General features: G+C 41.9%; 1 protein-coding gene across 1 annotated transcript; it reads right to left on the reverse strand.

Moving 5' to 3' along the window:
- LOC109846193 lies at nucleotides 12,629-13,468 on the reverse strand. Its single transcript, XM_020415415.1, has 2 exons — nucleotides 13,252-13,468; nucleotides 12,629-13,143 (listed from the first exon to the last, which is right to left on the reverse strand). The coding sequence occupies exons 1-2, from the start codon at nucleotides 13,466-13,468 to the stop codon at nucleotides 12,629-12,631; spliced, it is 732 nt and encodes a 243-aa protein (XP_020271004.1).

A 14,319-nucleotide genomic window follows, 5' to 3' on the forward strand; every position in this document is an offset into this window, starting at 1 on the left:
AGAAGGTTTGACCAAGTGGGTGTTTTGAGACAATCCTAACTGTAGGAAGGTTTGATCGCTCAATTTGTGGACCTCTCGTTCATTGGGGGAATCGAGAGGGGATTTTGACTGTGGTCCTAACTGTAAGAAGGTTTGACCAAGTGGGTACTTTACGTCCAGACTCTAACAGAGAGAGTGTTGAGTGCATAGACATGGTGAGAATGGGAGTTCTTATTCATTACATTGCTGTGGTTTTGGGAACTTCCCGTTACATAAATCGTCCACCCCCAGTTTCCTCTGCGGAACTGGTTCGGACATTATTATCAGTTAACTAACCGGGTTATCCTTAAGAATATTAGCTTAATATTCTCCAGGAACTTCCCGTCAAAAGTGGGGAAACAGTTTAGACTCATATACCTATTGGAGTATCAGGGAGTAGTTTAACCTCTTATACCGGTCGGAGGATTGAGAAACAGTTTATACTCGTATACTCTTTGGAGTTTTGCCGTTCTCAATTGGCTTACCTTAGCGTTATGACGCCGGCTTCAACCAAGGTCTGAATGCTATTCTTGAGAGCAAAGCAATCCTTGGTGGGATGAACGACCCTCCTGTGGTATGCACAGTACTTTGGGTCCGTAGTGTTGTCAGCTTCCTCCTGATTTGTGATAGGTGGTAGCTTGATCTTGTTACCTTCAAGGAGGGATTCGAAGATGGCTGGAACGTCTTCGTCCTTGAAGGAATACTCTCTTTGGAGTCTCGGACCCGAAGTCTTTTGCTGCCTTCGGGATTGCTGTTGTGACGCTTGATTAGCACCACCAGTAGCTGCAGGTGTTTTGCCCTTACCACGAGAGGCGAAATTTGAGTCCAGCGGATTAACCGTCGGTTGGTTCCTCTCGGCCTTCTTCCTTCTAAGGAATCGCTCAGCCTGCTCCCCTCGGGCCTTCAGATCCTTCCAAGTGTCAGACGGTGCTGTTCCCATTGCTTCCAACACGTCCAACGCAAGGTTGTTGTGGCAAGTTTGGAGGATGAATTCCTCTGTGATCGGGTCCCGGCAATTCATCGCCTTGTTCCGGAATCTTTTGACGAAGGTATCGACTAACTCTCCGTCCTTCTGCTTCTCATCGAGCAACGATCCGATAGATATCTCGGTGTCGTCGTCGAAGAAGTTGGCCAGGAACTTGGTCTCCATGTCATCCCAGCTGTTTACGCTGCCTGGCTTGAGGCGGCGATACCAATCGAAGGCGGCTCCGCGAAGAGTGCCGACGAATGACCGCACCATCAGAGGCTCATTACCAGAGATCACCCCCAAATGCGATTTGAAGTAAATCAAATGCTGGGTAGGTGAACCCATCCCATTAAACGGCGTGAAGTTAATTAGATTAAACTTCGCCGGATATGGGATCGATTCCCATTCTCTTGGGTATGGGCAAGGAATGCCTGTTTTCTTCGTCTCTTGAGCGGAAATTAGTGTGTTGATTTTGCTCTCGAGGTTCTTGATCTTCAGGTTTTCGCCGGTTTCTTCGCCAGCATTCTCATTACCACCCCCTGCGTTGACGGGAGGATCATTGGTGTTACGAGCATTTGTATCCTCATCTTCCACATTAATCGGGTTACGATGATTCTGCTCGCCTTGTTGGTTCGCCAATGCTTGGATCTGTTGGTCATGCATTTCTCTCATCTGCTGCATGGCCATCTCCATCTCAAATTTGAAACTTTCTTTCTGCTTAGCCAAAGCGTCTTCAAGCATCTTGGCCATCTGCTCCGCACTTATCATCAGGGCCTCGCGGGGTTGTCCCTCGCTGGATACTGTATTATCTGATGCCACCGCGGAGCCGGCATCAGATTCTTCATCTTCTGAAGGGCGTCTTGTCCGAACCCTACCATAGGTTGCTCGCTCGATGGTTCCGGACTGCAGACGGGTTCTAGGTCGGGAGGCTCTCAGAATCGACTCGAAATCATCCCGTGCTGATGTCCCCTTGCTGGTCATGTTGGTGGTGACCCTCGGAAATTCTCCGTCTTCAATCATCCTTCTTCTTCGTTGAAAACGCCTAGGCCTGGGTTTTGGCGTCTCCGCACTGAGTCTTTCAAAAACTGAAACTCTTTCGGGGACCGCCTTGATGCAGTTGCATTCAGACAATACCGCCCGAATGAGTTTGGAACAGGGGCATTGAGTTTTCTGTTCTCGGGGACTCCTCTTCCTGGTTCTATTCGTACCCCCAGCACGATAGTACAACTCGTCATTTTGACAGTCGGAGTAACCTATCGTGTGCGGGTACGACTTCTCAGGTATAACACTATCACTATCAGATGATAATGTTTCCATCTGAGGTTGGATTGCCTTCTTTGGGCTTCCAAGAGTCACACGCCTCGAAACGCGCCTTTGTGGGTGTGAATCTTCAGCGGGCTCCTGCACTTCGATGCGCAAAGTTGTGCGCTTGTGTGCCACGATTTTCTCTAAATGTTGAGGGTTGCGGCAACCCCCAGCATGTTGAATTGTTTGGGGCTTCTTCATTGGCCCCCCGTTCTTGAACTTCCTCTTCTGGGATGGTCTTGTGGGATCTCCCAGAACAGTTGCGGAAATTACCAGCGACTTAGGTTGATTCGCCGTAGTTTGAACTTTCGGCGGCTGCAGTTGTTGTTCCTTGGTCTGAACCGCCGCTTCAGACTTCGGCCTCCAAACCATACGAGTTGACGGCGGTTTCTTGACCACCTCCTTCTGTAACTTCCGACGGGCTTCTTCAGCTTTGGCCCGTACTTGCGCCGATAATGCGCGGCGTTTGCAGATACGCTCCTCCAGCGTCGTATGGTTCTGTTTGACCCGGACCCACTCCATCGTGGATGGCTTGGAGGAACCACTCTTCACTTGATGTTGAGGCTGTTTGCCTCGTTTGTTCTTCAGATCCGCATTGTAGCGGATCCCGTCAACGGACTCTATGGCCTTGGCGAATTGCTTCGCGAGGCGTTGACGCTGCCTCTGGCGAGCTCTCTTAGAGAGAGTCACCACGCCTTCGATGGCGGATTTGACCTGCTTAGAGGCCGATGGGACTTCACCCGACGCAACTTCGGCGTCGATCGGGGTGAGGTTGTCGTTGGTGGCTTCAACTTCTTCGCACCAACGGACTTTTCTCCTGGAGGAGAACTTCTGGAATTTCTTGGACTTACGGGGGGAGGTTGATCCAGACGAGGACACGTACTCCTCGTACTTCTGCTGGTCGAACTCATACTCGACCTCCTCCACGACCGGGATCGAGATCCGCGGCTGCGACGCTCCGATCTCGGCAGCGAGATCGGTGGCTCCCACTGTGGTCGCCAGATTGTTCGCGTGGAAAACTGCTTTCTTATTCATTGAGATAATTATGCGGGTGCTCGCCAGGAATCAGATCTGAATGTCCAAGTCTTCAAGCCTTCAAAAACTCCAAGATGAGGTCTCAATCCGGCAGAGTTTCGGCTCTCCAAAAGTTCTTCCAAAAGTCCTCTCAAATGATGAATGACCCCGCCTATTTATAGGCAACCAGATCTGTGCATTTGGCACAGATCTGGGCGGCCACCTCAGGGTGGCTCGGCTCATGCCGAGCCACCCTGAGGTGGCTCGGCTTGGGCCGAGCCACCTTGAGGTGGCTCGGTTTCGGCCGAGCCCCTCCGGGTTTTGCGTCCGTCGTTCGGTTGTTTCGGTTCTTGTATCCGCTTCGTCCGGGATTCGGTTATGCGGTTGATTGGTCTGAAATCGATTCGTTGACTTGATTCCTGATTTGGCAGTAAATCCGATTCTGAGTTTGATTCCAAAACTGATCGTGACTCGATCGCGATTCATCCGAGTTCGCCTGTGGCGTTGCTCTAAACCCCGATTTGTTCTGAATCCTGATTTGGAAGTTTGGATGGATGACTCGTTGACTCCTTGAACCGTTGGTTCGATTCCGCACGCGAGTGGATTTATTCCGTCGTTCGCGTGCGGTTCGTCAGCTTCGTAGCCTCGTTAATCCGCTCTGTCGCACATTGTTTGGCTTCGGTGTTGACGGGCTAACGATCGTGCTTAGATACGTCGCCCGATGGTTCATTAGTTCGTGTTGAGCCGTGAGTCGGAAGAGGAGGCGTCCGAGCGGGGGCAGCTGCTGAATGCGATTAAGGGGACAATGAGTGAGTCGAGCAGGAGAGGCGCACGTCGGTGTCACGGTAAACGGATTAGACACTGTGACCTTAGGCGACACGGGGAAATCGCACAACTTCGTTTCAGACTCCGGTAAGCGCGACGAGATAGTAGAATCCAAAGTATTCCAGACTCTTCTATAAAATAACGAGGCTGAAATACTTTGGAGGGGGTATCTGTAGGCGTATAAAACTGCCTATGGGTCCCTTAGCATAGCTCAGCACGGTGATTCGACAAACCAACGAACCATCGGGAGACATATCCAAACACGATCGTTAGTCCATAATACCAAAGCCAAAAGACACGCGACGAAGCGGATCAACGTGGCGACGAGGCTAACGAACCGCACGCAAACAACGGAATACATCCACTCGCATGCGGAATCAAGCTAACGGTTCGGTAAGTCAACGAGTCATCCAACCATAGAACGGATTCGAACTCAAACACCGAAGCGGGTTTACTGTCAAATCAGGATTCAGATCAACAAATCAGAGTCCAAATCAACAGCGAAACAGAAAAACGTCAAAAACCAACATTTGGAGGACTCGGCCAAAACCGAGCCACCAAAAGGTGGCTCGGTGGCCAGGCACAGATCTGAGTGCCTATAAATAGGCTAGGGGGGCTCATTGTTGAGAGGTTGGAACTTTTGGAGCCGAAACTCTGCTGGATTGAGAACTCACCTTCGGATTTTCAAACTTAGAAGACTCGGACTCTCAGATCTGGTTCTTGGCAATCATCCACGCCAAATAATGCAGGAGTTCGAGAGAGATCAGATCTGAGATCTACACGGTTTCCCTCCGGATCAAAGCTTGGCCTTTGATCCCGAGAAGAGTCTCGATTTCGCTTGGTCGATTTCGATAACTAGGGCTATTATTTCCTTGGCGAAATAATCCCCTCGACTGTTATTTCCTTCGTGAGATAACACCCGTTATACCGTGTAGATCCGACCGGATCAAGATTGCGCGGTGGTCCACGGATTAACCCCGACGCAGGCAAAGAACCCACAAAAGCGAGAGACCGCAAAACAGGTTGGTCCACGGATTAACCCCGACGCAGGCAAAGAACCCACAAAAGCGAGAGACCGCAAAACAGGATCTCGTGATTCGTTCGACATAAAAGGAAAGTTGTAATTTTCATTTTCTTTTGATTTTGTTGTAACCGGATCTTATAAAAAGACCGGATCTTTTGTAATCGATAAACTATTATTCAAGAGTGTAATGGAATCGAAGAAAGCAATTTTTCCCGCGAACACCTATGATGAGAGATTTGCTCTTCAAATATAAGGAAAATCTAAGATCACTCTTAGAGAGCTCTCAGGTGTATTTAAGGGCTGTTTGGTTGTTGTTGGTAAAGTTGTGTATTTATGACACAATTTGAAAAGTTGTTGTCCACCTCATCAATTTTACTTTTGTACTTTTTTTTGTTTGTTTTTTATTTCATTGGAATCATAAATTGCTTGTTTGGTTTGCAAATGTAACTTTAATTATTTGTTTAAAAAATATAAAAAGTGGTTCCTACTCAAATGATCATATTGGTTGTAATTATTTTTTATTATTTTTTTCTGACTTCAATGTCAGCTTTCTCCTAAAATCATGTCTTTTTTTATGAAATCACTTTACAAGCCACATCAGCATATGAAATCACTTTACACTATTTTCACAATTACAAACAAACAATTAAAAGTGATGAAAGCTGACACTGAGACCCATTTTTTTACACTTTCCATCCTTTTACATGGTAAAAACATACAACCAAACAGCCCCTTAGCGTCTTAAAATGGTTTGTACATCTCAAAGCCCAAAGGTTTGTACCAACACAACTGTTTTCTGGGGAAACGCGTCCTAATACAATTTCGTTGTAGTCATTTTGTAACTCTTCAGTCATTACTGTCAATTAAATGTGCAGCCTTAAAAACCAAATTAAAATTTAGTAAATAAATCTCCTTAAATTTCTCAATTGCAGCTCACTAGACACTAATCCAGACAGAGAGCAAACTGGAAAATAGAGCAAAAAGTTGACACAAGAAAAAGCAAATGGGCGAAAAGAACAAAGCTGATATTTTGATCTCTCCTTAATTTCTAACATTCTTTGTCCATGTAGGAAATAAAAAGAAGTAGCAAAAGATTAACAAAATAAATTAACATTATTGAAATCGTAACCAGCTAACTTGACGACTCAGCCGACTTTCTAGCAGGATTCTAACTCACCGGCGGCCGCCATTGGCAGCACGGAAGAGATCAGAATCCGCCGTGGTTCCGCGTGGCGCGGTGGGGCGGCGGAGGACCGGACTCGATCCTTCCATCGATACAAGAAGCGCATTTTCTCTCGATCCAACCCTCGACGTCGAAGTGACCATACCCGAACACGCTCCTCCCGCTGCACAACCTCCCAACGATCGCCGCCACCACCGCCAGAGCTAGAATAACCGCGAGTACTCCGATCACCGGTCCCATCGACCCCCTTCCCCCATTAGACACCGCCGTCGACGGCCCAGCCGGCGGCTGAAACGACATCGACCCCTAAAAGGTTGGATTTTGATGGGTTCTGGAGGGTACACAGATGAAATAATCAAAGGAAATGGGCTAAAGGTTAGATTTTGATGGGGGGTTTTGTCTGGAAATAGGGGGATGAGATTGAGAGATGAGAGATGGTCATGTGGGGTTTTTTCTATCAGGTGTGGAGAGTGTGTACTCCTTATGGATGCTTGCTTGATAGCTGTTGAATCCAACGGCCGTGGTGCCTTCGCAACGGCTAAGAGACCACATCTACCTATGTTTACTAATCAGCTAGCCCATCCCGCTTTTTGAAAACCAGGGGAAGAAATTTAATTATGCTGAGTTTTCAGGAGTTAATGAGGATTTTCTAGATGTGATAGCAAATCTTTCCGACTTTTAATGGGTACATAGAGATGAAATTTTTTTGACGTGATGCTTACAAGTATTAGAACGTTTTAGAGTTAGAAGTGTGATTTGCAACTTAGGGCATGTTTGGTTAGTTTCCTTCACTTTCCATAGATGATTTTTCTTCACTTTCTTGTGTTTCCTTCATTTTCTTAAAAATTGTTTCTTGTGTTTATTTCGCCCAAAAATATATAGTGAAAGTACTTTACATCATTTTCTAGTGTTTGGTTCAACTTGAAAAAAGAAGAAAATATGTAGTGAAAGTACTTTACATCATTTTCTAGTGTTTGGTTCAAACTAAAAAATTAAGAAAACTTGATTGTGGTCACCATGGTAAGATTACCACCCAACATAATAGGTGTGCTCAGAAAAGGCCATTATTTCATTATCTGCCTCGCCATAAAGTTTATAAAGCAATGTTGGCTGCAATATATTACATCGCCAATATATTGTTGCTATAAACTTTTGACTGCATATCTTAAAAATAGCACATCATCATAACACAAAATATGCATACCAACCAAAGGCCAACCAAGAGCTGAAACCAAGGCCGAGAGCAGGTTGAAACCATGCACAAAATTAAAACAAAGGCCAATCATCAACATGAAACCAAAGGCCAACCATAGCTGACCAACAGCACAAAATAGTACCAAGAGCTGGAACCAAGGCAGAGAGTACAATAAACCTGCACAAAATTTAAATAAGGGCCAAGCATCAACTGAATCCAAAGGCCAACCATAGCTGACCAACCAAAGGACAAGCAAGAGCTGCAAGATGCCAATACAACCAAATCCCAAGCAACAAGAGGCTGCAACCAAGGAAAGCACAAAATCAAGAGCTGCAAGAGGCCAATACAAGCATCAACTGAATCCGAAGGCCATCATCATAGCTGACCAACCAAAGGAAAGCAAGAGCTGCAAGAGGCCAACACAACCAAATGCCAAGCAACAAGATGCTGCAACCAAGGAAAGCAACAAGAGGCTGCACAAAAAAACACAACTGAAACAAAGGCTAAGCTGTGCCAAAGACCAACCACAGGCCAACACAACCAAAGACCAAAGGCCAACACAACCAAATGCCAAGAAACAAGAGGCTGCAACCAAGGAAAGCAACAAGAGGCTGCACAAAAAAAAAACACAACTGAAACAAAGGCCAAGCTGTGCCAAAGACCAACCACAGGCCAACACAACCAAATCCAAAGACCAAGCATGGAAACAGCAAACCAAACAACCAATATGGAACATTCGAACCAACAAAACCAAGAGCTGAAACCAAGGCCAAGTGGAACACAAATTCAGACTCATCAAAAGCCAACACAACAATTTAGCTCCAAAGACCAAGCAACTGAAACCAAAGGCCTGCTTCTAACATAAATTCAGACTCACAACATGAATCATCAACATGGAAACAACAAACCAAACAACCAACATGGAAACAGCAAACCAACACAACCAAGAGGTGAAACCAAGACCGAGAGGAGGTTGAAACCATGCTGACCAAGGGCCAAGCAACATGAGGCCAAGCTGAAACCATTGCAACATGTCAGGTACACAATGGAAACCATAAAAAAGCACAAATGAAAACAGCACACACCAAATCCAGGCTGACCCAAGGCCAACCAACGGCCAACACAATAATTTAGGGTCCAAGGGCCAAGCAACAAGAGGATGCAACCAAGGAAAGCACACACCGTGACATGAATCTGAAACATGGAAACAGCTAACCAAACAACCAATATGGAACCTTCGAACTGATGCGGCATAAACATATACCAAAAAGGTTGCAAGTGCACAACCGTGTCAAGTTATAGTATAAAGATATCGATCCCACGAGGAAGGTGTTTTTGTAGGAGAAAATATAAAATCGGTTCTTATGTTGTGTGCGTGACAAATAGGAGTGATGAGTGAATGTGATTGTGGAGAGATAATGAGAGTGATAGTGTGTAGATCAATGTGTTTGAGAATAAATGTGATCAATAAGGCAAGAAAGAAGAATGAATAAAATTGAGAAACAAATCAAAAATAAAATTCAAGAATAAAAGAAAATGTAAGAAATTAAAGACGGTGGATTCAATTATAGATATGGGTAATCTAAAATTGAACCCACTTCTTAAAAAAGGGTGATTCCCTAGAGGGTTCTAGCCTAAAGGCGAATCAAACAAAATAAAAATAAACAAAAAGAAAAACTAAACCCAAGAGGGTTCTAGCCTCAAGGTGAATAGTGCAAGAAATTAAAATCAACTACAAAATAAATTACAAAATCTAAACTACAGAATAAATTGCAAGAATTAAATGCAAGAAAATAAATCTACTCTATAAACATGAAATAAATCTAAGGCAAGAGGGTTCTAGCCTCTTGGCTATTTAACAAGAAAACAAAATCTAACTATAAGCATAGAAATAAATCTAAACTAATAAGCAATAAAAAAGAAATAAAAGAGAAAAAGAAAAGAAAGACAAACCTCTAAACAATTCTTCATCTCCATCTTCATCATCCAACAAAGAGAATAAATATTTAAAGTGGTGAGAAAAATTATTATTATTAATTGTAATAAAAAGTTACAAATTTGGAAGGTCTTCTCAATTAAGAGTAGCCCTCCTCTCCAAAAGGAGTTACAAAAATTTTCATACCTCTAACCCCTCACTCTTAACCCCTATTTATAGTAAACATCAGTGAATGAGAGCTCTTGGATCAAACTTGAGCCCCAAGAATGCAATTTCGGCCGTAGATGAAATCTGGATGACTTCGCATCGATACAGGCATCGATGCCTGCATCGATGCTCTAATAAGAATTCTGATTTCACGGTTAGCTTCGTCTCGTCAAGATAGGCGATTTTCATATATTATATGTTAAATTCCGCCACCCGGATTGAGAGATATCGTCGTTTCTTTACGGCCAACTATCTTGAATACATTTTTTTTTCATATTTAATTTTTTTATTTTCTCCGGCTTCTACAGGCTACTCGGCTTGATTCTGGGCTTGGGATTTTTGTCTCTTGCTTGTGTTCTTCATTTAATTCATGGGTTTTTGTCGAGAGATGGGATTTTGAGCTTTATTCTTCATTAACCCGCAATTAAAGATAAAAATAATTATTAGTGGTATATTTATTTATATAAAATAGATAATGATGGTATAAAATTATAATAAAATGTGATTATTACGAACCAACACAACCAAGAGCTGAAACCAAGGCCAAGTGGAACACAAATTCAGACCCACCAAAAGCCAATACAACAATATGTCAGGTACACAATGGAAACCCCCAAAAAACACCACTGAAACAAAGGCCAAGCTGTGCCAAAGGCCAACCAAAGGCCAACACAACCAAAGACCAAAGGCCAACACAACCATGCTGACCAAGGGCCAAGAAACATGAGGCCAAACAAACACCATTGCAACATGTTCCTCACAATGGAAAACCACAAAAACTGAGCTCAAAAGGGCCAAACAAGCCCAAGATGGAAATCAAACCAAAGCTCAAAAGAAATTATAGAAAATATGCTCAGAAAAGGCTCTTTTCTTTATTATATGCCACGCTATAAAGTTTATAATAACAATGTTGGCTGCATTTACTGCCTCGCCAATTGATCACTAGTATAAACTTTAGCTACATATCTTCAACATTGAAGCCCATCATCATAACACAAAATATGCATACCTCTTTAACTTTAATTCATCGAGGGAAATCATTATATAACCCCACTTGTAAACCTGTCAAACACGTAAAGCATTAGCATACCAAGTTTATAATATAACATATAAAGCCACAACTGAGATGCATGAAGATAGAGATAGTAGCATAAGTTTTGCACAAACATAAGTTTAATACATGTACCATAGTTGTTAGGCAAAATGATGAGCTTTCATCTAGCTCATTTACATCCAAAAATAATTACACTCATTTACATACAAAAATAATTATACATCCAAAAATAATTAGCTTGTTTCACAAAAATATTCCAAAAACATCGCAATCCAACCTTCCACCATTCTAATCAAGAGGTTGACTCTTCATGAACTCAGTCAACGCCTTCTTTTGCATAATAGTTGGCCTCCCCATAAACAACCTAGCTTGTGATTCATTCTCATGCAATTGTTGATAAAACTTATCAAGAATTTCTATGTCAAATTCATCATCATGTGCAAATATAGCTTTTGCCAACTTCTCGGTCCAATGCATAGTCACCATGCGCATAGATGAGGTGAATTGTTTTACCTCATTTACTATCTCATGCATAAGCATCGTTTCCTCACTAAACCTAGCTTCCTTTCCTTTTCGCATCTTTGACATGTCATTTTTAGCTTTGTTCACACTAGAAGATGGATTGATTTTGAGGGCATAGTTGGAACCTTCGGTGGTGGAACATCATCTTCATCTATAGATACATAGCTAGGCGTGTTCTCCTTTGGCACACTAATATCATCATCATCATCACCAATATTAAAATGTGCACTACCACCAAATTGTGACAATACATCTACCGCATAATCTCCTTTAGCAACATCGTCTCCAATAATAGTTGCGAGGTCTTCATAATGTTTCATAGGCTTGTTGATGTATTCCCTAAGTTTAGAACTATTCATTCTCTTATCCTACATAGTTTAAGGCATATATCAAATACATATATGGACAACATTGAACAAAATTAGAAAATTGTAAATACCTTAAGCCATCTATCCAAGCAAGCTTCATCCATAATCACCATCTTCTTTGCATCATCCCAACCGGCACCGCTCAAGTTACGACATTTTTGCATGTCCAAATATCTATTGTGAATAGTTCTCATACGATTTTCCACATTCTCGTAAGTGAACGTTGAACCTAATTGTTCATTTATATGAAAGGCGGCGCTATGATAAGCGGTTTTTTTGAACTTCTTATCCGCTTTCAATCCATCCCTAACACATTTTGCGAGGAAAGGAATTAACAAATCATCATATTTACTCTCCCATAATATGTTAACTCTCCTCTTGCATGCCTCTTTCTTTTTGGATTTATGAGCAATAGCCTTTCTTTTTCCTCTTTGGATTAGGGGATGAACTTTCATCACCATCAATATTATTAGCACTCCTCTTGTTGCTTTGACATTGTTGATTAGGTGACGGAGTTTCACCCATGCTATAACTTTGACGTTGTAAACTTGGAGGAGCATTTAGCATGTTCATGAATGAGATTGATGGTTGTTGGCCAATTCCCCAAAAGTTAGCATCTTGCATTTGAAAATTATTCCAAAAATTAGGACCTTGGCCAACTTGTGAAGAGTGATAAGGCATAAAGCCCGGGTTAAACCCACAAGGGATTGATGAATTCCTTAGGGTTCGAGGCGATGAATTGGATGTCGTACTCTTGCCTTTGACCTTATCAAGTTCCTCACAATTGAAGTTGTCGGCCATACCTAGAAAATAGTTATAGAGAAATACGAAAAAATATACGTAAGTTGAGTAAATAAAGTGTGTCCTAAGAGAATTACATACAACACATAATAGAAGCATACAAATGTTTCGCCAATTAACATTCTATAGTTTTACACACGCTAACATAATATGAAGTACATGAAAATAGAATAATTCAAAACATGAGACAACATCACTATCATATTGCATCACATGCCTATTTCATTAGTATTCCCTCCCTTATACTTATCACAATAATCAACCCACATTTCCCAAGCTATTTGATCTCTACGATTCTTCCATACATTTCTTGATTCTGTTTGCTCCCTTTGAGTTTGGGGTTGAGAGAAATCAACAATATTATTATCATCTTCATTAGCAACATCACCTTCATCATCTTCGATCTCAATGGTCTCATTGAATATGTCATCATCCGGATCAACCATTGCAATATAATTGTGAAGAACTGCACAAGCTAATACAATATCCACTTGTGCGCGAAAAGGGTAATGAGGTTTCGCGGTGAGAATTTTGAAACGATTCTTCAAGCAACCAAATGAAGATTCAATCTTAGACCTTAAAGAAGAATATCTAAGATTGAATAATTCCCTTCTATTTTTAGGTGTTCTTCCTATTTGTTCCTTCAAATGGTAATGAACACCATGATATGGGAAGATAAAACCCAGCATGGTCGTGTATTCCGCATCACACAAGTAATACTTTCCTACAAATGCATGATGTGAAGGCGTTTAGTAGAATTTTTTATCAATTCATCGAATAAACCAATATTAATTAAAGTAATTACTTAAAAATTAAGATTTGCTGAAATTACCATCGTATATTTTCAAACCATGAGGTTGTGGCCTAGACAATGCATCTTGGAGGACTCTAAAGTCATTTGCAGAACCTTCCCATCCAGCTAATACGTAAGTGAATAACTTGTTTGGAGTACAAGCCGCTAAAACATTTTGTGTAACACCTTTTCGACCACGAAATCGTGGTTGAAGACTAGCAGGTAGCGTAGCATCAACATGTGTACCATCTATCATACCAATACAATCCTAGAGAACAAAAAATTACAATTGAATCTTTTTTTTAAATTAAATGAACATGCTTTTAATCACAAATTAAAGAGAGAATACCTTAAAATAAGGATAGTATAGAGGGTTGCTAAGGATCTCCTGTGGAACTTCATTCCGTGTTTGTCCTAAAAAGCGTGGTCGTATGTGACAAATAGCTTCTAACACTTTGTTGAAATACCTACTCACAGTCTTGCCAGATCTAATAAAATGTGACCTAATACTTCAATTTTTAGTTTTATGCCCCAAAATATTCAAAGTCATAGCAAGTTGCTCCTCCACTGTAACATGTCTTGAGTCTCGCAATAAATCGTTGCTCCTCAATATCTCTGCAAGCTTCATAAAAGCACCACTTCGCATTCTAACATAGTTGACACAACTATCACTAAATCCATTATATATGCAATCCAGGTGTTGTTTTCTATTTTGATATTGTATTATTTTCTCTTCACTAGGACCTGCACGTATAGATCTACGTCTACTTTGCATTCTCCTCATGAATGCCATAACCATAACCAAGACAGATAGTACAACACCCGAACACATATTAACTACGGTTTCTTCATCGAGATCACCATCCATCTAAAATACAAACGTCATATTAAAGCAGATAGTAACAGTAAACGAAGATGGTTGTCTAATTATATTGCTAAGGTCCTATTTACAAAATGAAAAGACAAAGCTATTAGACTTGGGTTTAAAAATATATTTGGAAACTAATGCAGACAAAATCAGGTCACATTGTTCAATATGATGACTTCAAGCCTGGTCCATGACCCACAATTAAAAATACATATTTTCTCTTCTTATCCCTAGGCCAA

This window comes from Asparagus officinalis, chromosome 6 (genome assembly GCF_001876935.1).
Source record: "Asparagus officinalis chromosome 6, Aspof.V1, whole genome shotgun sequence".
Taxonomy (NCBI): domain Eukaryota; kingdom Viridiplantae; phylum Streptophyta; class Magnoliopsida; order Asparagales; family Asparagaceae; genus Asparagus; species Asparagus officinalis.